This window comes from Ornithorhynchus anatinus, chromosome 6 (genome assembly GCF_004115215.2).
Source record: "Ornithorhynchus anatinus isolate Pmale09 chromosome 6, mOrnAna1.pri.v4, whole genome shotgun sequence".
NCBI lineage: Eukaryota > Metazoa > Chordata > Mammalia > Monotremata > Ornithorhynchidae > Ornithorhynchus > Ornithorhynchus anatinus.
The window spans coordinates 11,882,133-11,906,033 of NC_041733.1; the positions used below are offsets into that span (position 1 = coordinate 11,882,133).

At 46.8% G+C, this 23,901-nt stretch overlaps 1 protein-coding gene and 1 non-coding gene across 6 annotated transcripts in view; one reads left to right on the forward strand and one right to left on the reverse strand.

The window, feature by feature from the left end:
• MORC4 (MORC family CW-type zinc finger 4) overlaps nt 1–23,901 on the forward strand; it is a 57,306-nt gene that overhangs the window by 21,106 nt on the left and 12,299 nt on the right. For 4 of the 5 annotated variants that reach the window (XM_029067177.2, XM_029067174.1, XM_029067179.1 and 1 more), the window contains 9 exons: nt 2,831–2,993; nt 4,000–4,128; nt 8,108–8,227; nt 10,081–10,184; nt 13,306–13,404; nt 15,026–15,154; nt 16,968–17,045; nt 17,517–17,568; nt 18,946–19,124. In XM_029067177.2, coding sequence (XP_028923010.1) covers nt 2,831–2,993; nt 4,000–4,128; nt 8,108–8,227; nt 10,081–10,184; nt 13,306–13,404; nt 15,026–15,154; nt 16,968–17,045; nt 17,517–17,568; nt 18,946–19,124 — 1,053 coding nt within the window. The remainder of the gene's footprint in view (nt 1–2,830; nt 2,994–3,999; nt 4,129–8,107; nt 8,228–10,080; nt 10,185–13,305; nt 13,405–15,025; nt 15,155–16,967; nt 17,046–17,516; nt 17,569–18,945; nt 19,125–23,901) is intronic. The other variant, XM_029067176.1, reaches the window with a different exon arrangement.
• On the reverse strand, nt 6,996–7,133 carry LOC114813013. The gene has a single exon (XR_003760624.1). It is a non-coding gene; the product is annotated as a small nucleolar RNA SNORA7 (small nucleolar RNA).

The window sequence follows — 23,901 nt, forward strand, 5'->3', positions numbered from 1 at the left end:
TGCTTAACGAATGCCATAGTTATTATTATTAGTGGAAAAAGCACAGGCCTGGGACTCAGAAGACCTGAGTTCTAATCCCAGTTCTGCTACTTGCCTGCTGTGTGTCCTTGGGCAAGTCAGAGGACATGGGTTCTAATCCTGGCTCCACCACTTTTCTGCTGTATGACCTTGGTTAAGTCACTTCTCTGGCCTCAGTTACCTCATCTGTAAAATGGGGCTGGAGACTGTGAGCCCTGTGTGGGACAGGGACTGCATCTGACCCGATTATCTTGTATCTACCCCAGTGCTTAGTACAGTGCCTGGCACATAATAAGCACTTAAGAAAGACCAGCCAGTCAATCAGTCAAGTCACTTGGGTTCTCTGGTTCTCAGTTCCTCAACTGTAAATGGGGATTCAATAACTGTTCTCCTTCCTACGTAGACTTTGAGCCCCATGTGGGACAGGGACCGTGTCCAACCTGATTAACTCGTATATACCCCGGCATTTAGAACAGTGCTTGACACGTAATAAGCACTTAAGAAATACCATAGTTAGTTGCTATTTTGAGAAGTTGCTTCCCCTGGTTGTAGCAGTTGGTGGTGTGGGCAGAGCAGGCTGTTTGTTCAGTAACAAATTGCACTGTTGACTCCAGGTGCTTTCAGCCCATCTGGAATGGCAGCTTGGGCTTGGTGCGGGGGTGGTAGGGGGAGGAGGGGGAGGGCAGGGGGAGGAAGGTAGAGAGTGGCTAAGCTCTCCTGCTACGTGGTTGTGAATCAGATGACTATGAATCACCTTTGAGAGAGGTTCGCTGAGGGTTTTATCTCTGGGCATCGGTCGGGATGGATTCCCTTGTTGACATTTAATCAGGACACAGCCAGGAGCAGAACTTTAAGGTTAATTTTCAAAAGCAGTTTATAATATCAAAGAAAGATGTGGCCACACTATTTAGTTGGCTGGGGTTGTCCTTTCTTTTCTCTTCCCTCCTTAGGCCAAATAGTCACTCTCATTTCCTCTTCTCAACAAGGGATGACTTAGTGTTTCAAGCTTTGCTTGTTTGTAGAGGCATAATACTCCCAACCCAGAAGGAAAGGACCCATTGCAGTGATACTTTAGATTTCCCTCTGAGTCTGGATTTTCCTGATAGAATCTCAGAATATACTTCAAGTTTGTATTTTTACAGTTTAGAATCTCAGCATGGACGTTACGTTTGTATTTTCATAGCTCTTGCTGAGGTGTTCCCTTTGCCTTATCAGCATTTAGCCAATGTTCTCTAGGACTCTGAAGCATAAATTATTGAATGACACCTTTGTGGAATGAAAGTTAATAGCACCCACAAGGCCATGACATTATGGCTATTAAGAGCTTGCTATGTGTCTATGCTCCGTAGCTATGCTACGGAGAAGCAGCGTGGCTCAGTGGAAAGAGCCCGGGCTTGGGAGTCAGAGGTCATGAGTTCGAATCCCGGCTCTGCCACTTGTCAGCTGTGTGACTATGGGCGAGTCACTTCACTTCTCTGGGCCTCAGTTCCCTCATCTGTAAAATGGGGATTGAGACTGTGAGCCCCACGTGGGACAACCTGATTCCCCTGTGTCTACCCCAGCGCTTAGAACAGTGCTTGGCACATAGTAAGCGCTTAACAAATACCAACATTATTATTATTATTATTATGTGTCAGTTACTGCCCTAGGGCTGGGGTAGATACCAATTAATCAGATTGGACACAATCCCTGTCCCACATAGGGCTCACAGTCTAAGCAGGAAAGAGAAGAGGCATTGAATTCCCTATTTTACAGTTGAGGAAACTGAGGCATAGAGAAGTGAAGTGACTTGATCAAGGTCATAGAGCAGGCAAGTGGCAGAGCTGGGATTAGATCCCAGGTCTTCTGACTCAGCCTGTACCTTTTTTTTCTTTAATAATGGTGTTTGTTAAAAAGCTTACTATATGTCAAGCACTCTTCTGAACTCTGGAGTAAATACAAGTTAATCAGGCAGATAGAGTCACTGTTCTGCATGGAGCTTATAATCAAGTAGGACTAGGAAAACAGGTATTGAATCCCTATTTTACAGTTGAGGAAACTGAGGCTCAGAGAAGTTAAATGACTTGCCCAAGGTCACACGCAGGCAAGTGGCAAAGCTGAGATTAGAACCTAGTTCCTCCGACTTCAAGGCCCAAGCTCTATCCACTAGACCACGGTGCTTACCCTCAGGGAGTAATTTCTGCACTGTGAAAATCTGGCTCATAATGTTTTTGGCCCTTATAGTATCAGGGTGAGTACCATGGCAATTAATGTGTTATTCTCATCCCTGTTTTCCAATGGGGAAGCAGAGTGAAAATACCCCTTGTGCAAGAATAGAAAGAAGGTTAGTAAAGTACTGGAAATAAAGTCTGGAATCATCCGACACCGTGTAGAATTAGTCTCCTTGACCACAGATAACGCCTCAAATACATTTCCATTTTGCTCTCCTTGTGAACCAGGCAATTCTACCTTCTAGAGAAAACAATGGAGAAAACAATTGGATTTACATCATTAATTGTCATATTTATGAGCACTTACTCTGTGCAGAGCACTTTACTAAGGGCTAGGGAAAGTACAGTACAACAGTAAACAGACGCATTCACTGCCCACAATGAGCATAGAGTCAGAATTACCTTGTGTGTATCTTGGAAAGAGTTAAAAGTTTTTAGGTCCTTTATGTTGTTGGCTGAGCACAAGCAGGTGTTTTCATTATTTAAAGAATCTCAGGGTGAAGGCTGTTGAGACTCATTGACTCTTGAAGGCCTGCATTCTGGAGATTCTCCTTGCCCTGCTTACTTAGCAGGCTAAAATGGCAATTTGATCTTTCCCTCAGAAATAAAGACGGGACCCCAGAGTTGGACTTCAGAACCGACAAGTACGACATCCGGATATCAGACCATGGGTCAGAGGAAGCAGAGAATGGTGGGAAAAAGAGTGTCCCTCCCCTCGAGAAGGGACAGGACTCCACGGTACCTGAAACGGAGTATTCTTTACGGGTGAGTCGGTGTCCCCGCCTCCCCAGGCCTGAGCAGAGGGGTTTTTAGCAACACTGATGCTCGCCCACCCGTCTCTTGTCATGTGACTCAATCAGGTAGAGAAGCAACATAGTGCAGAGGATAGAACACGGGCCTGGGAGTCAGAAGGTCACGGGTCCTAAGTCCAGCTCTGCCTCTTGTCTGCCGTGTGACCTCGGACAAATCACTTCACTTCTTTGTGACTCAGTTACCGCATCTGTAAAATGGAGATGGAGACAGTGAGCCTTACGTGAGACAGGGACCGTATCCAACCCAATGTGCTGGTATCCACCTCAGTGTTTAGTGCAGTGCCTGGCACATAGTAAGTGCTTTACAGATGCCATTACTATTATTATTGTATTTATTGAGCACTCATTGTGTACAGAGCACTGTTCGAAGCGCTGGCATTGTGCATTGGCTGGGCACAATGCAACCAAATTGGCAGATTCTTTTCCTCTATACTTGCCCTTTAGGTGACCTTTAACTGTCCTCCCTCACTGAATCAAAGCATCTACTACAGTCAGGAACCCTGCAATCCGAAGGTTTTTTTTGTGGCATTTGTTAAGAATTTACTATGGGCTAGGCACTGTACTAAGACCTGGGGTAGATACAAGCTAATCAGGTTGGTTACAATCCATGTTCCGCATAGGGCTCACAGTCTTAACCCGCGTTTTACAGATGAGGGATTGAGGCACAGAGGAGTTAAGTGACTTGTCCAAAGTCACACAGCAGACCAGTGGCGGAGTGGGGATTAGGATCCAGGTGTTTCCGACTCCCAGTCCCAAGCTCAATTCACTAGGCCATGCTGCTTCTCAAGTTGATTTGCTGCTTCTCATGTTGATTTGGAGTAAAACGTTGCAGACCCTGAGCTGGGGGTCTCTGCCTCACCGTGATCCTATTGTGTCTTAGTGGGGATATCGATAGCCTTCTCCCTGGTCTGGCCGCCTTTGTGATCCTCTAACCCTTTTTCCCTCGCATTGTCCCTCAGGCATATTGCAGTGTTCTGTACCTGAAGCCACGCATGCAGATTGTTCTCCGCCAGAAGAAGGTTAACACCCAGCTGATCTCCAAGAGCCTGGCCTGTGTAGCAAATGGGATATACAAGCCCACCTTCACTGTATCCTTGCTCTTATCCTATCCTAACCAGGTTCAGACTACAAGGATGGATCCGGGGATGGGGGAAGCAAGCACATTTTCCTGGATTTGAGAGCACTGCTATCTGTGAAGATAGATAGAGTTGGTCAGATAAGTGGGAAACAATAGGGTGTAAGGAACAGAAGTCCTTACTTCAGAAAACTTGCAGAGATACAAAAATAATAATAATAAAATAATAATTATGGTATTTGTTAAGCACTTACTATGTGTCAAGCACTTACTATGTGTCAAGCGCTGTACTAAACTCTGGGGTAAATAATCAGGTCTAACATGGGGCTCACAGAAGTAGAAGGGAAAACAGATATGGAATACCCATTTTGCAGATGAGGGAACTGAGACATAGAGAAGTTAAGTGATTTCCCGAAGGTCATACAACAGGTATGTGGTGGGGCCAGGATTAGAACCCAGGTCCTCTGTCCCCCCAGGCCCTTGGTCTTTCCATTAGGCCACGCTGCTTCTCATTGTTTCTTAGTATTAGTAGCTGGATCACTCTACCAGTTGTTCTTCAGTGAGCATCTCGTACATCGGTTGAAGGCAGGGACCTAAAAGAAACTCTTTCCATTTTCTTTCTACCCAACTCCTTATCAATTGCTGTATTTCTTGATCATCTATTGGGCAGAGCACTATACTACGCAGAGACGCAGCATGGCTCATTGGAAAGAGCCTGGGCTTGGGAGGGTTCCTGCCCTCAAGGAGCTCAAAATCTAATCTATAGGCAAATTTATAGGTAAATTTCAGTGTGTATGTGTGTGCGTGTGTGCGTACATGCATACACATAGGGGTACTTGATGAGTTGATCAAAAGGGGAATAATGCAGGTCAACTTTTCATTTTTCATACTCTATATACCCTACTTATAGGGTATATTTTCATTACCCTATTTATTTTGTTAATGAAATGTACATCGCCTTGATTCTATTTAGTTGCCATTGTTTTTACGAGATGTTCTTCCCCTTGACTCTATTTATTGCCATTGTTCTCGTCTGTCCGTCTCCCCCGATTAGACCGTAAGCCCGTCAAACGGCAGGGACTGTCTCTATCTGTTGCCGACTTGTTCATTCCAAGCGCTTAGTTGCCGACTTGTTCATTCCAAGCGCTTAGTACAGTGCTCTGCACATAGTAAGCGCTCAATCAATACTATTGAATGAATGAACTCTGGGCACTATCTAGGAAAATCAGATTTTGAAATTTTAGACATTTTCAATTCTTCAGAAATAGAGGAGGAGGAATTTAATGCATCGTTCCATAAGTGTGTCCCATGTATTCAGGCAGTGGGATAAGCCCCTGTTCGAGGCAGTACTTGATTACAGATGTTATCTGGATTGTTCTCTTTTCCAGACTGTGGAAATTAGAAATGATTGTTCCCCTTTCTTTTGAAGTCTTTTCATTATATGAATTCACACCCGTCTTGTTTCCTCTTTCCTGAGCCCAGAGAGAGCATCCATGTCCTTAGTCAGCTCTTCAAGAGAAGCCTAAAATGCCTGTGACTTTGAGAAGTAAATCCCACATCTCTGCCAGACTTGGGAGAGCAACTGAATCTGGGTGGAGCCTGGTTCCTGGGCCTCCTTGTACCAAAGAGGTGTTTCAGCTGCCAGCCCCAAGCAAGGATTTTCAGCCGGCGGCCAGTGGTGGTGGGACCTCACAAGGGAGCCCCTGGAAATTCGGCGAGCAGCAGTGGGCATTTTAGCAGACCTGTGCTGAGTTACATCCATTCAGGGCAAGTCCAGGTCTCAGGTGCACGCCCATGTTGGTGTACACAGTCTATGAGCAGCCCTCTTGACGTTTCCTTCCTGTTTCCTCAGGCTTGTCAACAGGGCAGAGAAGCAGTGGGGATTTGGCAGAGTGGGAGGTGGTGAGCCGTGTCCCTGGATGACAATGACTCATATCTTGGTCCTGCCCCAGCACGGGGGGATGGGTGGTGAGAGCTCTCAGTTCCTGTGATGCTTCCTGGAAGTCTAGCCACAGCTCCCCGAGCCCTGGACTTGCCCAGGGCACGTCTGGGGCAGCCGTCGTGTGGCAGGTGCCTCTAGGGTAGTGGATAGATTGGTACAGCTCTTTCTTCATTTCAGGAGCCTGAGATGCAGTAGTAATGATGGTATTTATTCGGTGCTTACTGTATCCCAAGCTCTGCGCTAGGCACTGGGATAGATCCAAGATAATCAAAATAGGCAGATCCAAAGGCCGGCTTCTCCTCCCTCAACTCCTGCGGCCTGCTGCTCTCCGTCCGGCCACTGAAAGGAGTGCAGGGGCAGGGAAAAGAGGGGAAACTTGTGTATGTCTCTTGCTGTTGGTAGGTAGCAGTTTGGATGAAAGGATTCATGGGCCAAGCGATTACTAAAATGGGCCTTTGATTATGTGTGGGATTCAGTTGTCCAGGCTGAACATATTCTCCCCTGACAGCGAGTCAAAGGGTAGGGGCCCTTTCTCCCTCAGCCGATCATTTATTGAGCACTAGGAGAACTGTACTAAATGCTTGGTAGAGTACAATGTAGCAGAGTTGGTAAACATATTCACAACTCACAAGGAGCTTACAGTCTGGAGGGGAGTTTAGCAGCTGAGGGCACTCTTTCTCAGGTTGAGGCTCAGTAAGCCCTTCCCCACTGGATCCTCTTAATGCCGTCAAGTCATTTCCCACCCGTAACGACACCAAGGACACATCTCTCCCAGAACAACCCGCTCTCCATCTACAATCGTTCTGGCAATGGATCCATGTAGTTTTCTTGGTAAAAATCCGAAAATGGTTCACGATTGCTGCCTTCCATGCAGTTAACTAGAGTCTCCACCCTCTACTCTCTCCCATGCCATTGCTACGCAGCATGGGTGAGTTTTGACTAGTAGCAGATCGCCTTCCATTCACTAGCCACTGCCCTATCTAGGAATGGAATGGGTAGGCCTCTGCTTGACTCTCCCTCCCATATCCGAGTCTGGAAGAGTACTGGAAGCTTTCCAGGTGCAACCCTGAGAGGGCCCTCTTAGTTATGACATTTATTAAATGCTTACCTCATGCCAAGCATTGTGCTGAACACTGAGATAGGTCTCAGATAATCAGATCAGGCACAGTCCTTGTCCCACGTGGGTTTCCTAATGTAAGCATGGTATGAGAAGCAGCATGGTATAGTGGATAGAGCATGGGCCTGGGAGTCAGAAGGTCATGAGTTCTAAACCTGGCTTTTCCACTTGTCTGCTGTGAGACCTTGGGCAAGTCACTTCACTTCTCTGCACTTCAGTTACCTCATCTGTAAAGTGGTGATTGAGATTGTGAGCCCCACATGAAACAGGAACTGTGTCCAACTCGATTTGCTTGTATCCACCCCAGCACTTGTGTAGTGCCTGGCACATAGTAAGTGCTTATCAAATACCATAATAGAGCACCCCACAGGGTGCTCTAGCTTGGATGTGCTTGACAAATATCAATAAAAGTGTCTGCCAACTCTATTATATTGTACTCTCCCAAGCACTTTGTGTAGTGCTCTGCACATAGTAAGTGCTCAATAAATACCGTTGATGATGAAGAAGATAATGACGATGGATTGGAGCAGAATCTTCAGCAGTTATCTTCCCTCTAGATAGCACTTTCCCTTCAGGGTCACCCACTGTGTTGTGACTGTAAATCTTTGCTTCTGACAGCGGTTTGTGGGAGGGGGAGGAATGTGGGATCCCTTACATAGGGAGACTGGGATCATTGTTCATCGTGGGCCAATATGGATGGTACCATCTTCAGAGTCTCTTGCCCATGCGTTCCCCTACGCCATGTAAAATGTTTCTGGCAAGAGTTAGGGCAAGGAGTGTGATTGCAGGGGTGCTTCTGGGTGCATTCTGTTGCAGTACACCGCATATGTTGGCAAAAGCTTGGCATTTCTTTATAACGAGACACCCGTGGCCAATATTACTGCCCCGACGTAGCCCTATTAGCGGTTGAATCCTTGACAGATTGACTTTCAGAACAAACGGGTGAGGATCACTTTTGGGTTCAACTGCAAGAATAACAACCAATTTGGAATCATGATGTACCACAACAACCGGCTCATCAAGTCCTATGAGAAGGTGGGATGCCAGTTAAAGGTGAGCGGTGAGAACGTGGCTTGCTCGTGGCTCGCTAACAAGGTGGGCATTGAAGGGGACGATAAGAAGAGGGTTTTGAGAAAGAAGCCCAAAACTTCCAGAGTATTGCTGCCAGGTTCCTTGGCCTTGCCGGACTTTTGGTAAACCAGGCAAGAGTTGGGGGTTGGAGAACTTCTTTCTCCACCGGATTGTCTGGCTCTTCATCTAGTCATTGAACCCACTGTCCAGTTGAGCAAGAGGTGGGAATGGTCCATAGGCCACCTGATGTGGCATATCTGATATTAACGCCTTGATGTGATGACTCAGTATTTAGGAAACTCTTTATAGTAGACCTATGCAGTCATTTTAAATAGATAATCGTAATAGCTGTCCGACTGTTCCCATTGGTGAAAGTATCTAAGACAAGTAGAAATTAGGAAATAGTTTGCCCAAGGTTAGTGGCAAGATTGGGATTCAGGATCCAGGACTCCTATATATCTGGCCTGTTGTTGAGCCTGTCTTGATTTGTCTTGCCACCCCTGCCTCTCTGGCCTCTAATCCATGCTGAAGGCCAGGGGTAGACGAATCACAGCTCATTGGCTTAGGCCGATTGACCCTGCAAGTTTTTACCTCTACACTTTCAAATCCTAATTAGTAATCACTGTAAGTTATATGTGTATAGCAACCCCTTGGGTGGATGTTTGACAGAGCAGGGTAGTTAGTAATTGTGATATTTATTAAATGCTTACTATGTGCCAAACACTGTACCAAGCCCTGGGATAGCTACACAGTAATCAGGTTCAATACAGTCCCTGTCCCCCATGGGGCTAACGGTAAAAGTAGGAGGGAGAACAGGTATTGAAACTCCATTTTACAGCTAAGGAAACTGAGAGACCAAGGATTGAAGTGACTTCCCTGAGCCCGCGCAGCAGGCAAGTGGCAGAACCAGGATTAAAACCCAGGCCCTTGCTCTTTCCACGAGGTCATGCTGCTCCCCTGAGTTCTCCAAGCCTCTCCTGGTGGGAAGGTTCTGGCCAGAGCCACTTTGGCTGTATTTATTTTACCCATGCAGTGTTGGTGGACTCAAAGATGGTGACAAGATCTCCAGTTCCAGGGGCTGGCATCTTTTATTTCCTCAGGAGGGCCAGGATGGGCCTGAGCTTAGGCCTACTTGGTGAAATCAAGCCCGGGGGAATCGATCAACCAGTCAATCCATCAGTGGTATTTACTGAGTACTTACTGTGTGCAGAGCAAGAGTTAATAATAATAATAATAATAATGTTGGTATTTGTTAAGCGCTTACTATGTGCCGAGCACTGTTCTAAGCGCTGGGGTAGACATAGGGGAATCAGGTTGTCCCACGTGGGGCTCACAGTCTTAATCCCCATTTTACAGATGAGGGAACTGAGGCCCAGAGAAGTTAAGTGACTTGCCCACAGTCACACAGCTGACAAGTGGCAGAGCTGGGATTCGAACTCATGAGCCCTGACTCCAAAGCCCGTGCTCTTTCCACTGAGCCATGCTGCTTCTCCGTAGACATGATTCCTGCCCACAGTGAGCTTTCAGTCTGCAGGGGGAAAGTTCCAGGATAGCTGTTGCCTGGGGTGGGGATGCCAACATTTCAGGGTGCCCTATTGGGTTGGCTGGCTTAGAGGTGTCTCAGCAGTCTTAAAGGTTCTTCCAGGTAGGGTTTGGTTTCTGCCTTCTTAGGCCTCGCCAACTGATCTCTGGAAGCACATTCCAAGCGTGTCTCTGTGGGAGCCAAGAAGGATCATTCAATAAAGTACCTTGGTTAACAAAGGACACCCACCATGCTTCAAGTTATTTGTTACGACAATCCAGCTGCTAAAGGAACTTCTTTCTTCCTTTCCAAGCCATCATCTCAGGGAGATGGGGTAGGAGTGATTGGAGTCATCGAGTGCAACTTCCTGAAACCCGCCCACAACAAGCAGGATTTTGAGTACACCAAGGAATACCGGTTAGTGGCATTGCCCCACAAAGAGTTTTTGAGGTGAAGGTGGGAGTTTATGTGCCAGGGCTTTGCCCTGGTGCCTCTACCTGGCACCCCTGACCCAGTTCAGAATGGAGTTACGTAGCAGTACCACAAGAATGTACATTCTGCTGGCACCACCTGTAGCTTTTTTTTCCTTTTTAAATTTGTATTTAAGCACTTACTATGTGTCAGTCACTGTACTGAGCATTGGTGTAGATACAAGCTAATCAGGTTAGACACAGTCCTTGTCCCACATGGGGCTCACAGTCTTAATCCCCATTTTAGAGAGGAAGTAACTGAAGCTCAGAGAAGTTGTGTCTTGCCCAAGGTCACACAGCAGACAAGCGGCAGAGCTGAGATTAGAACCTAGACCCACTGACTCCAAGGCTGGGGCTCTTACCACTAGGCCATGCTGTTTCTCCAACTCTCTTGGTAGAGGAACATTCAGACTGTGTGTCATTTCAGCGCTGAGGTCCCTCACTTTATTTTTGAAGTGCAGTTCTCTCTTCAAGCGACTTGATCTTCAAAAAGATGGCAGACCAGGCAGGAGAAGTGAAGGGCGGGAATGGTAGGGAGAGAAACTTGGATGGAACAAAAGGACAGAGGGTCTATCGGGTCAAAACTCAGAGCTTGAAGTTGGTTGTAATGTACTAATTGTATTTAAGATTTATTTAGCATTTACTGTATGCAGAACATTGTACTAAGTACTGGGAAAGAATGCAAAGGTGGGAATTAGGCATGGTCCCTGTCCCTCGAAGGGCTCACATTAATGCAGAGCAATGTGTGACGTACGACTGGGCAGAAACAGACACAAATAGCCTCATGCTGTGGTAGTAAATCAACCTGTGAACAATATGACTTCGTAGACCCGGTTGAAAAGCCCCGAAGAAAGTTAGTGAGGGCAACAATGTGATAAACATTAAAAATACAACTCAGTGATAAGGTGTCACCCCTGTCTTGCCAGCTGCAGGGGAGAGAAGTGGAGTGGTATAATTAATGGAGAAAGATGGTACAGGGGTCACGTTTTTGTTAGTAGGAGTCCGCAGGTGCTCAGCTGGAGGGAAGGTGAAAACAGAAGAAATATTGTGGGGGACACTTTGGACAAGTTGTCTGAACCAGCGTCTCAAACTCTGGGGCTACCTGCTTCTCGCCCCCTTTTCTCTTCAACTTGTTTATTCTAAATGCTTATTTCTAATTAGAAAGAGTCTGGTAAATTACTGAAGCATGAGAAGGGCGCTTCCGTCTGCAACTGGGTTTTTGAGCAGGAAGTGGGTAACGAGACTGGAGAACCGAAAGGTAGAAGTGCAAAGAGTCCTCTCACCTATTGGGTGGGTTGCCTCTGTTGCCCCCCCAGCTTCTACCCTAAGCCTCAGAGACAACTAAGCATCCTTGTGCCTGAAGGATTAGAGAATCAGAGTTTCTGGGAAACAGGGCCAAAATGTTTCGGTGATAGCCCAAAGTTAATTTCAGGGAGACTGGTCCATGGCCAGCATTGAGCTCCTCAATTTCAGGGTGACTTGGTAGCACCACATCCTCCTACACACCTCCTTGTAAGGAGGTGGCCTCCTAAATATGAGCCCACTGTAATTAGCTAAAAACTTCCATCAAATGCCTGATGGAGGCATTTGATCCGAGCCGGAATCTGAGTGGGACCCCTGGGATCTTTGAGTGACTTTTGGTATTGGCTTCAGAATGGTGCAGACCTGAAGCATACGCTCAATCCCACCTATTCTTACTGATAGGTTTAAGGGACCTCTAATGCTGATCTTTAGACCACCGGCTGACATCACCGTTTCAACTCTCCCCGACCTAGAAAATGGGTAACAACACTAGCCATTTTTTGACTCATAGTGGTTTGAGAGGGTGAACTGAATGATTGTAAAATGCTTCAAATGCTATAACTAACCGCTTGAACGTTAGCCAGCCCCTCTCATTAGGTTTCTGTGGAGTTAGTGTCTATCCCACTGACCATGTGTGTAATTTCTGACGTGGACAGGGTTTTACAGATATCGTACTTCCGATCTCCCTTTCCCAAACCGGAGCTTTCCAAACCCTAAATATTCCCTACTATAGCAGGCACACAGTAGGGGCTTAATGACTGTTGGTTGCTGTCAGCCAAGAAATCAGTAGTACTTGTTGAACACCTTTTTTGTTTTAAATGGTTTGTATTAAGCACTTACTATGTGCTGGGCACTCTGCTAAATGTTGGGGAAGCTACAAGATCGGTCCATGTTCCCCATGGGGCTCACAGTCTTAATCCCCATTTTCCCGAGAAGGCAGCAGTGGTCGCATGGCCTATTGGATAGAGAACCAGCCTAGAGGTCAGGAGGACCTAGGTTCTAATTCCGGCTCCTCTATCTGTCTGCTCTGTCACCTGGGGCAAGTCACTTCACTTCTGTGCCTCATTTACCTCATCCGCAAGATGGGGATTAAGAATGTGAGCCCCATGTGGGACATAAACTGATTCCAACCTTGTATCTCCCAGTGCCTGGCACATAGTAAGCACTTAACAAATACCATTTAAAAAAAAAAAGAAGAGGTTCTGAGAAGTTAAGTGACTTGTCCAAGACACACAGCAAACAAGTGGTACAGAGCACCATCCTAAGCACTTGGGAGAGTACAGCGGAGCTAGGAGATATGATTCTTGCCCTGAAAGAGCTGAGCCCCTTGGCAGAACTTTACACAACTTTGGTTCTATTCCTCATCACCCATATCTGCCCCCACCCCAACCTCCTTTGTGACCCTGACTGCACTGCCGTTATGATCTCTGCCCCTCGGTGCAGCTTTTGAACTCAGATGGTGAAGAAGGTTCAAACTGATTTGGAGTGTGGGATTTGACAAAGGCAAATTTGAATTTCTAATCCAATGAAGAGAATTGAGACTCCAGACCCAGGCAGGATTCGCGTTGGGTTTCTTGAGACGCCGGGGCTCCTTCGAAGAGACCAGGGAGAGGGAAGGCACTAAGGGAGTCTCTCCTTGAATCAGTCAATCAATGAATGGTATTTATTGAGTGCTTACTGTGTGCAGAGCACTGTCCTAAGCAGTCAGAACAATATAACCAGATGCTGAACCGTGACAGGCTGCTCTCCCCAACTCGTCCGTGCAGGTTAACGATCGCTGCCCTCGGCCAGAAACTTAACGCTTATTGGAAGGGGAAGGTGTCTCCGGAGGACTCGCAGAGTTCAGCTCCTGCCAGGCCGAGAATGTGAGTGAGAACTGCAGCCCACCAGAGGGCAATGCACAGGCCCGGAGTTGGGCTGGGGCTGATTGACATTTTTACACACCAGGAAGTGGGACTGGAGGTTTGAGACCACAAATGACACCTACTCTCCGAGTCACTGTTCTGGTTTGACATTTGCTGTCGGAGGCCACAGATGCAATCGGTGGGTTCAGTTTATTGGGCCTGTTGCCTCCCCTGCCCCAGATTAGTGGAAGGGGATGCAGCCAATGAGTTCAGAGGCAGGGATGGCGGATTGAGAACAACAACGCTGCGGGTAAGGAACGGCCCGCCACCTCTGGCTGAATCGAGGGTGCGATCAAAGGCTGGGCCAGGATAAATGTTGTCTCTAGACTAGGCGTGCAGGAGTCCCCTGCTTTAGGACAGAGTTTCTCTCCAGCTATTTCTGCAATCCCCAACTTTCACCGTGCCAAGACCTTGGGCCAGAAGTGTAGTCCAGGTAGGAAAAACATGAAGCGCTTTCTCTATTCCACTTCAAAGCCACTCTGAAACCTCTTGGCCTCTTGACTGTTTCCTGTAGATTAGAACAAAGGTTCATTTTGCTTCTTCAGCCTGTGTCTGGTTTGCCCCGTGGAATCCAGGAAGATCGAAGTGTCTTTTTGTAGGGTGGTTTTTTTTTGCCAAAATGAAGTTGGGCCGGAGAGGAGCAAAATGCCAAAATTTCTCACAGGCGAACTCCTTTGAGTCTGGATTTTGGCCATGATGGAGGAAGTCAGAGTCTATGGGTTGTTTCCACAGCTCTAAAACAGGAGGCCAGGAGGAAACGAGATAATCAGTGTGAAAGTGCCTTGAGTTCCTTGGAAGGAAAACACTCCACCGACATTCATTCATTCATTCAATCGTATTTATTGAGCATCTACTGTGTGCAGAGCACTATACTAAGTGCTTGGGAGAGTATACTACAACGGATAGTGTCATTCTCCAGGGCTTTTCTCATTGTATTAAGTACTCTTGTTTATTATTAATCAATCACTAGTATTTATTTGAGTTCTTACTGTGTGCAGAGAACTATACTAAGTGTTTGGGAGAGTACAATGCATGTTCCTGCCACCAGTGAGCTTACAATCTGGAGTCTGTTATTTTCACTGTCTTATTTTTCAACCCATATTCTGCCGGGCCCTCCAACTTGGAGCCTCCTTAAGTCTGTTGGTGGACCAGAGTTATACAGAGCTGGTATGAGAATGATAGCAATATTTCGCTCGCTATTGGGTGTGGAACATTTCCCAGATAAAGGTCTGGGCTCTGCCTTCAAGAAACATCCATTGTGAAATAGACCACAACCCTAGTAATAATAGTAATGATGATATTTGTTAAGTGCTTACTATGTGCCAAGCACTGTTCTAAGCACTGGGGTAGATACAAGATAATCAGGTCATCCCACATGAGGCTTACAGTCTTAATCCGCATTTTACAGGTGAGGTAACTGTGACACAGAGAAGTAGAGTGACTTGCCCAAAGTCACACAGCTGACTAGTGGCGGAGCCAGGTTTAGAACCCGCAACCTCTGACTCCCAAGCTGTGCTCTTGCCACTAAGCCACCCTGTCTTAAGGACCTACAGACTCCCCTTTTCTTTCCCTCTCTGTGCAGGGAGACCCCTGACCAGACATGGGTGCAGTGCGAGGAGTGTTTGAAGTGGAGGAAGCTCCCCAATAAGGTGGATCCAACATCACTACCGGAGAAATGGTTCTGTTGCCTCAATCCCCATCCGAAATACAGGTAAGAAAATTATCCTGGGCCAGAGTTGTGGACCAGAATGGAGAATCAGATTACTTGTCCAAATTGGACCTTCTGGAGCGGCCCTGAAAATGAGATAATTTCTGAGAGGAAGGTTGGTGGAGACCCTAATTCAGAAGTGTGCAAGCTTTTTTATTTATGGTATTTGTTAAGCATTTATTATGTGTCAAGAACTGTTTGAAGTGCTGGGGTACATTCAAGTTAATCAGGCCAGATACAGTCCATACTCCACGTGGGACTCACTGTCTAAGTAAGAGAGAGAACAGAAATTGAATACCCACTTTGCAATTGAGGAACTGAGGCTTGGAGAAATTAAGTGACTTGCCCAAAGTCGCATAGCAGACGGATATGAGGTTAGAACCCAGTTTCTCGGACTCCCAAGCCTGTGCTTTATCCACTAGGGCACACTGTTTCCCACATTCCTTTTTACACACTGCTTGGTCATGTCCAAGCCCTACCATTATTTTTTTTAATGGTATTAGTTAAGCACTATTCTAAGCACTGGGGTAGATACAAACTAATTAGGTTTGACATATTCCCTGTCTCATATGGAGTTCACAGTCTTAATCACAATTTTACAAATGAGGTAACTGAGGCACAGAGAAGTTAAGCGACTTGCCCAAGGTCACTCAGCAGACACACAACAGAGCTGGGATTAGAACTCGGGTCCTTCTGACTCCCAGGCCTGTGCTCTCTTCCATGTGCCATGCTGTGCCATGCTGTTTCGCTGGTGTGAAGCAGCAGGGTTCTCAAATGGGACTGAGTGCATTCAGTTGAGCATTTTGAACTCCCAGGATCATAGCTGAGGAATACAGAGGAAGACAGGTTGGATTTGTTTTTCCTTTTGGCTACAGACTCAATTTTCGATTACCCCTTTTTGGTTTCTGTATCTAAATATTCTCTCCTGTCTTGCTCCCTAGCAAGTTTTTCTTTCCTCTTTCCAGCTTCTCTTTCCCAACCACCAATAAATCCATCTCTGTTCCCATTCCACTCCAAGTATTTCCTCCTTCCACCTTTCCTTTCTCTTCCTTTTCCCCTTTGTCCCAAACACTGCTTGGTGCTTCTGCTGGGGCTCTTGAGGCCTCCTGCGTGATTATGAGGACCCCAGGTTGCTTTACCCCATCTTGGGAAATGTTTTTTTTTAATAGCCAAAGAATCCTGCAGAGAGACTCCTCCTCCCAGCCACCAATCTGCAGAGCGACCTTAACCATACCTCTCCTTTGTCTGGAGTACTCTCTGTTTTAATGGGGGCAATGTTCCCTGAAGGACAGTGTATTCTAACAATAATAATAATAATAATGGTATTTGTTAAGCACTTACTATGTGCCAGACACTGTGCTAAGTGTTGGGGTGGATACAAGTAAATCGGGTTGGACACAGTCCCTGTCCCATTTGGGGCTCACAGTCTCAATCCCCCTTTTACAGATGAGGTAATTGAGGCACAGAGGAATGAAGTGATTTGCCCAAGGTCACATAGCAGACAAGTGGTGGATCCAGGATTAGAACCTTCTGATTCCAAGTCCTCTGCTGTCCATTACTCTATGAGCTCAGGGGTTAGTTTCCTGATTGCCTTTTATACCAAAGATATATATACATATATAAAAGAATTATATATATATATGTGTATATATCAGAGCTTGGCAAATGGCAAAGTTTGGTGGCACAGTCTAGGCGAGACCTTGGAACCCTTTGCTCCTGGAGAATCGTAAGTCCTTTGTGTCCTTGTTGGGGGGAAAAACAGGGTGAGGGCATTGTTTTTCAAACTTCCTAATAACCAGCCTTCTTTTTACTCCAGGAACTGTTCAGCCCCAGAGGAACAGGAGCCCAGCGATGAGGAGATAAGTCCCAGCTACGACCGGAAAGCTAGGAAACAGTTAAGTGGGCACTGGTGGCATTCTAGGATGCCAGATGGAAACCTTCCCCTTTCTGGGGATACAGGAGAATGTCGGGAGAGCGGACAAAGAAATATTTTCTCCCACTGTGCCTTCCTGACTCCATTCTATCTCCTTTAACAGTGCAGGCACCCCAGGGGCACTCAGTCAAAACTTCTGACTCACTGAACCTACCTGGGTAGAGGAGGGTGTGTGAGCGATGACCGTCTTGAAGGGAGGTTGGCTCCTAAGAGGCTCACCAGGGGAGCCTCTGGAAGGACGTCAAAGCTCTCGCTTCCTTCCTGTCCTCATTAGACACTGCTCTCTTCATCCTGAGTGACCGTGTGGCAGGGCCCCATGAATAGGAGCGGGATGACCCTCATAGCGGTTCACCAGCCTTGTGAGGAGTTTTCTTGTTTCTGGCAAAGAAGGTGGATGAGAGAACTGAGTGCTTCTTGTGTCTTCCCCCCTAGAGAACAGAGTCCTGAGAAGAGAAAGAAGTCTTTAGAGAGTGAAAGACACCAGGTGAGAAGCAAGACCTCCATTTTGGCCCTTACCACCACCCTCTTGTCCTACACATGAATGGAACAGGTGGAAGAAAGCGGACGTTTTCGGAGTCTACGTGGAGAGAGTGGGCCTTAGCCCGCTGTACTCTCCTACAACTTTGACTTTTGGGTTCCAAGGACTCCAGGGAATTCTGTGGGGAGAAAAGAAGAATCAAGCCCTGTGTTTCTGGCTTGGATCTTGTTATTGCCTTTGAGGGAAAACCTGCCATCTCGGGTGTAGCAGAGAATATGTTCCTCCTTCCTGCCCTCTCCTCCTGCTGAGGTCCTACGTAGTGTCTTTCCTGGGACACAGGGGTGCTTCGTGTTCTTCATTCCTCTTGGGAGGAAGAGGTGGCTTCATGCTCCCTTTTCCTCCCCGCTATCTTCTGCTTTCGGGCTGACTGGCTGTAAAGATTCTGCTGTTTTAAATTTTCAGGAGCACTGTCTCTCGGACATGGTTGCCCAGGATGGGTACTCCGGGCACCTCTGGACGCTGCAGGGTGTGATCAGGTTGGCCGTTTTTTCAGGGACACTCCCCTCCTGACAGCCACCACGGCACACACACCCTCCTCTTTCTCATCCGGCCTCACTTTTCTGCATGCTCCTTCCACTCACTTGCTCCCTCTCCCTTTCCTAGGAGAGCATCTCCTCGCATGCCACAGTCATATTCCTTGCTCTTCCCTCAGGGAAGGTCAGACCTGTGGGGATAGGGTCAGCCTCTCTCTCAACTTCTGAGATCCCAACATTCTCCAAGGACACATCCGTCTTGGCTTGGAAACTGGATGACTACTTGGGATTTTCCCATCCTCATGCCATTTGCTCCCACTTGCTCCTTGCATTTTCATCATTCACATTTTCTCCATGAGGTTGATCCTGGCCCCAGACCCCAGTTGCATGTCTATGTTTGTGCAGAGAGAAAGCGTGCATTCAGTGTCTTGCATGTGTCACTAATGTTAACCAGCATGGAAGCTCTCGCCACAGCGCCCTTTCCCTCCACGTTCCTCCTCCTTTCCCCCATGTCACAGATACTGGAGAAGTGGAAACCCTAGCTTCATTCTGGGGCCATGAAGACTTTCTCAGAACTGGGCAGGGATTCAGGGACTGGGGTTCAGTCTCCAACTGGGAGGCAGTAGCTGAGTCAGTGGGAGGCTTGGCATTATTGCCCCACTGATGAGCTCAATAACTAGAGGTTGGTCAGTCCTGGGCCCCGATGTCTTTTCCTTTTCGTTTTTGTATGAGAACCAGTTCATTGTTGATTGGCTAAATATTCTTTTCCACCATGCAGAGGGCTGATTCATCCTTTAGGGCTTAGTTCGCGATTATTGAGTTCTTAATAAGCCGTCCCTTTTTTTGACAGAAATTTGCAACTTCACCAAAGTCCCCTCCTGTGCCAGGTATGGCTCAATCCAGTCATGTCAAGGAAGAAGAGCATGATGGGAGGCCTGGCCCTCCCACTCCACCAACCCTGCTAGAAGAAAGCAAAGCTGCGCTTTCGAAGCCTGATCCTTTGAAGCCGATAATTCTGCCATTAAGCAGGTAAGAGGTTGTGTTCTCCTAAAGTTGTGTTAAAAAAGCAGTTGCAAAAAAGTATATTTTTTTTTGCTGTAATTAACTGTGTAATGTAAATTGTGTAATGTAAACTGGCATGGTTTTTCAGTTTTGCATATTTGCTTTACCTTTATGCGGCTGATTTTTTCTTACTGCATTTGTAAGCTTTGTTTTATCAAAACAATTATTTTGTGGTGACTTGCCCCATCGTGAATTAAGATTTTTGTAAGTGTTCTAATTTCAGCTTTGGGTTTCCCCTTCCAGGAGAGGGAATGAGAAGTGTCACCATCATGAGGCTTCCTTAAAACCAGTGGCAGGAGGAGACACTGAGTGGGACTCTTTGGGAATACAGTGTGGGTGAATGTGTTTTGGAAATGTTTCAAATGTTTCAGGGTTCTCTAGTGGTTAACAAGCTTATTTTGAAACTGCAAAAGATGACCTGCTTATTATCATCCTCATCGTTATTATGCTTTCTCGTTGTGTACTGTGATTCACACTGCTGGGAAACAGCGTGTAGACAAAGGCACTTTCCCCAAGTTGATGTGGATGGCCGGGCCACCCAGCCTCTGAGACCAAGTGCACTCTTGGCATTCCGTAAATGCTTAATCACCATAATAGCTGATCCACGGGGGGTTTCTGAACCCGCTGCCAAACTCTTTTCTCCTTCTCCGGAGTGAATTCTTCATATGGCCTCCTTCTCACCTATACATCTCCAAACACTCTGCCCGCATCTTGTTTTGCTCTCAACACCCTTGGGAAAGAAGGAAGCGGTCAGCATTATCCCTTCCTGCCTTCAAAGAAACTCAGAAGGATTTAGACCGATTTTGCCTTTGGAGCTTGGACTTGGGAACAGAACTCAGGTCTCCTGGAGCACCCCTTGCCTTTTCCCTAAGAGTTTAATCCAGAACCCTATGAAGCATTGAGAACTGGTCAACCTCTGAAACCTGGGTCTTAGCTCTGACTCTTATCAAACCCATGATAAAGGGTAAGGCCCCATGACTCATCGCGTGGCTGCAGAAGTTTATAAGTAGGAGTGATCTACGAGACTTAAGGGACACCATTACACCCACCGTCTTCAAGGAGGAAGGAGAGAAAAATGATGGGGAACTCCTGGGGCTTCTTTGCTCTCTATCGTTGCTGGCCAGACCCTTCTGGACAGGCTACTGAAGAGCCCCTTTTGTTATGCAAGACCTGCAGACCAAATGTCAGACTTCTTTGCAAGGGAAGAGCAGATCTGGGAGCAATACTCGAATCTCTACATAGTATAGAGCAAGTTTGGCTGTCCCGAGGAGGGTAAAGCTATGGTATGATGATATGACCAAAAGAGTTGGAGCTGTAGAACTCTGTTGGACCCTTTCCCAATACTATCAGACTGAAGCAGGGCTACGGAGGAAATCCAGTCCTGTTCCATCTCACCAAGGTTGTGCTACCTGAGGGCAAGACATGAAAGTTGGAGGTTGGTTTTATCCTCTGCTTCTAATGCACTGGAAAACTCTTGCAACTCAACAATAATAAGAAAAATTATGATACTTGTTAAGGGCTTACTATGGGCCAAGCTCTGTACCTGTCCATATGGGACTCACAGGCTAAGCAGGAGGAAAAGCAGGTATCGAATCTCCATTTTACAGATGAGGAAATGGAGGCACAGAGAAATTAAGCCACTTGCCCTAGACAAGTGGCGGAGCCAGGATCAGGTCTTCTGACTCCCAGGCCCGTGATTAGTACATGCTCTGCTTCTCAAGAATCCAGAAACAAGTTACAGGAATAATAGAAAAATCTCTGAGTTCTTCATCTAGGTCTTCTGTCTGCTTGGTTACCTTGCTCTGGAGGCAAATACATAGAGGAAGATAGAGGATGATTATGAATGGCTTCACAGTGTCTGCCCCCTTCCAGGTCCAGAGAAGAATATCTCAAAAAGACTGAGGTAAAGCGTCCGTCTGTATCTGGGCAATCCTATACGGAATCAAAAATTTCCATTTTCAACACAGAGTTTACTGTTGTGGCTGAATTCTACTACCAAGAAAGTTCCCTATCCAAAATGTTTCGAATGACAAAGAAGTGGAAACCCCAGTCAAGCTGGGTTTTGGGAGATTTTCACAGAGAGTTTGATGACATCCTTCCGTTTTCTTTGATACCACATAGAAGGACTATTAGACCTGTGGTTTCATCCCCACCTTCTCTGTTGCTGGGAGTCTTGGACCTACCTCAGAAGGGAAATCTACCTTCTCAAGCACTTTAATATGTTTCGTATAGAACCAGTCAATCAATCAATGAAAAGCAGCATGGCCTAGTGGAAAGAGCATGGGTTTGGGAGTCAGAGGATCTAGATTTTTTTAATGGTATTTATTAAGCGCTTACTGTGTGCCAGGCACTGCAGTAAGCACTTGGGGTAAATACAGGGTAATCAGGTTGGAAGCAGTCCCTGTTCCACACAGGGCTCACACACAGGAGAAAAGAGGAGCTGGGATTAGAACCCAAGTTTTTATCCTAGTTCTGTAAAATGGGGATTCATTCATTCATGCAATCATATTTATTGAGTGCTTACTGTGTGCAGAGCACTGTACTAAGCACTTGGAAAGTACAATTCGGCAACAGATAGACAATCCCAACCCAACAACAGGCTCACAGTCTAGAAGGGGGAGCAAAACAAGAACCCCTTGTGGGACATGGACTGTGTTCTACTTAATTAACTTGTATCTACCCCAGAGTTTAGTACAGTGCTTGGAACATAGTAAGTGTTTAAAAAATAAAATGGAAAAAAATTAGTGGTATTTATTGAGTGCTTACTGTATGCAGAGCACTGTACTAAGTGTCTGGAAGAGGACTGTGCAATAAAGTTGATAGACATGATTCCTGTTCTTGAGGAGCTTAAAATCTAGAGGGGGATAGGCATTAAAATTCAATATAGGTAGGGGAAGCAGCAATACACAAAGTCGTGTACCTAAGTGCTAAACTCGATATACTACCAAATGACAAGATTTCCAACAATGAGACCCTGAAGCATCGCTGAGGCAAAATTCATAACAATGTATCTTCCCTGGGTAGGGCACGTGAGGAGAATGGAAGAGAGATTGTAAGAGGGATCATATCTACCAACTCTGAGGGGTCATATCTACCGACTCTCTTGTATTGTACTCTCTCAAGCTCGTAGTACAGTGTTCTGCATGCAGCACTCAATAAATACCATGGATTGATTGATTACTGAATCTGCTGCATGGGAACCACGTCCATGCAAGGAGGTTGGACCAGGCTTCGGCGACTCAGGGAAATCCAGTTTCAAGCCATGTCTTAATGCAGCCGACTGTCGGAAGACAACTGCAGGAGACCCCCCTGAAAAAGGCCTCCGGAAGATCGGACTGGAAATGATAGGACCCGCAAGTGCCAGGTGTTTCCTCAGTCTCTTCCATTAGATGATAAGCTTCTCGAGGGCAGGGGCAGTGCCGTTTACTTGTGTTGTGTACCCAAGCTCTACTGTAGTTCTCTGGGCACAGTAGGGGCTCAGTAAATGTCTTGTTCCTGGAGTATATCAGTGAGGAAAGGATCTAATTATGTGCAGTGTAGAATGGATTGTCAGCCCCATACCGGTCTCCTCAGCCCCACCGCTGAAGGGATTCACAGTCGGTGCTCTTGTCTTCGGTTAGTCCAAAGGGGGGGGGGGGGGGGAGAGAGAGAGAGAGAGAGAGAGAGAGAGATGCACATGAGAAGCAGCGTGGCACAGTGGAAAGAGCACGGGCTTTGGAGTCAGGGCTCATGAGTTCGAATCCCAGCTCTGCCCCTTGTCGGCTGTGTGACTGTGGGCAAGTCACTTAACTTCTCTGTGCCTCAGTTCCCTCATCTGTAAAATGGGGATTAAGACTGTGAGCCCCACGTGGGACAACCTGAGTCCCCTGTGTTTACCCCAGCGCTTAGAACAGTGCTCTGCACATAGTAAGCGCTTAACAAATACCAACATTATTATTATTATGCACACACACACGTGCAGAGCTGCCACAGAGTAGTACAGCAGCAAAACAGACACCCTCCTTTCTCCAGCAGTGGGAACGTTCAAAGGTGTTCACAAACCTAAAATTTGAGCCCTTTAGCATCAAAGGACCTCGCTCCTGAACCTCAGTCTCCTCTCAGCCACCACGGTCTTGTCTTTTCTGCCGTGCGTTTCCCCCCGGTCATCGGCATGGGATTGAGGCGGCTGGGCGGGATCCACGGATGTTTTCTCAGCGTGTAGTTTGCCATCGTGTCCACCTGGTGGCAAGCTTGACCGCCACTCGTCTTCACCTGGAGGCCTTGGGGTTTGGGTTGCCCAACCATGGTGTTCTTTTGGCCTCTTCTTGGAGGAGGAGTTGGGGACAGCTCTGTGAACCCCGCTCCACTCTTTCAAGGGTTCTTACGACTTGCTCGAGAGCAATTACCCGGGAGGAATTCTCTCCCGAGGGTCAGGCGGATGATGATTGAGTTGGGAGGAATTCTCTCCCGAGGGTCAGGCGGATGACGATTGAGGTGCCGGAATGAGGTAATGTTTCCTGACGAGGGCTGACGGTTCTGAGAGCTCAGCTAATGAGTCAGGAGTGAGGATTTTCTTAGAGGATCTTGTTCTCCAGGAATAATAATTATTATTATGGTATTTATTAAGCGCTTACTGTGTGCCAAGCACTGCACTAAGCAGTCAATCAGTCGAATTTGTTGAGTGCTTACTGGGTGCACTCTGTGAGAGAGTACAATGTAAAAGAAACATTCCCTGCCCACAGTGAGTTTACACTGGCGTAGATAC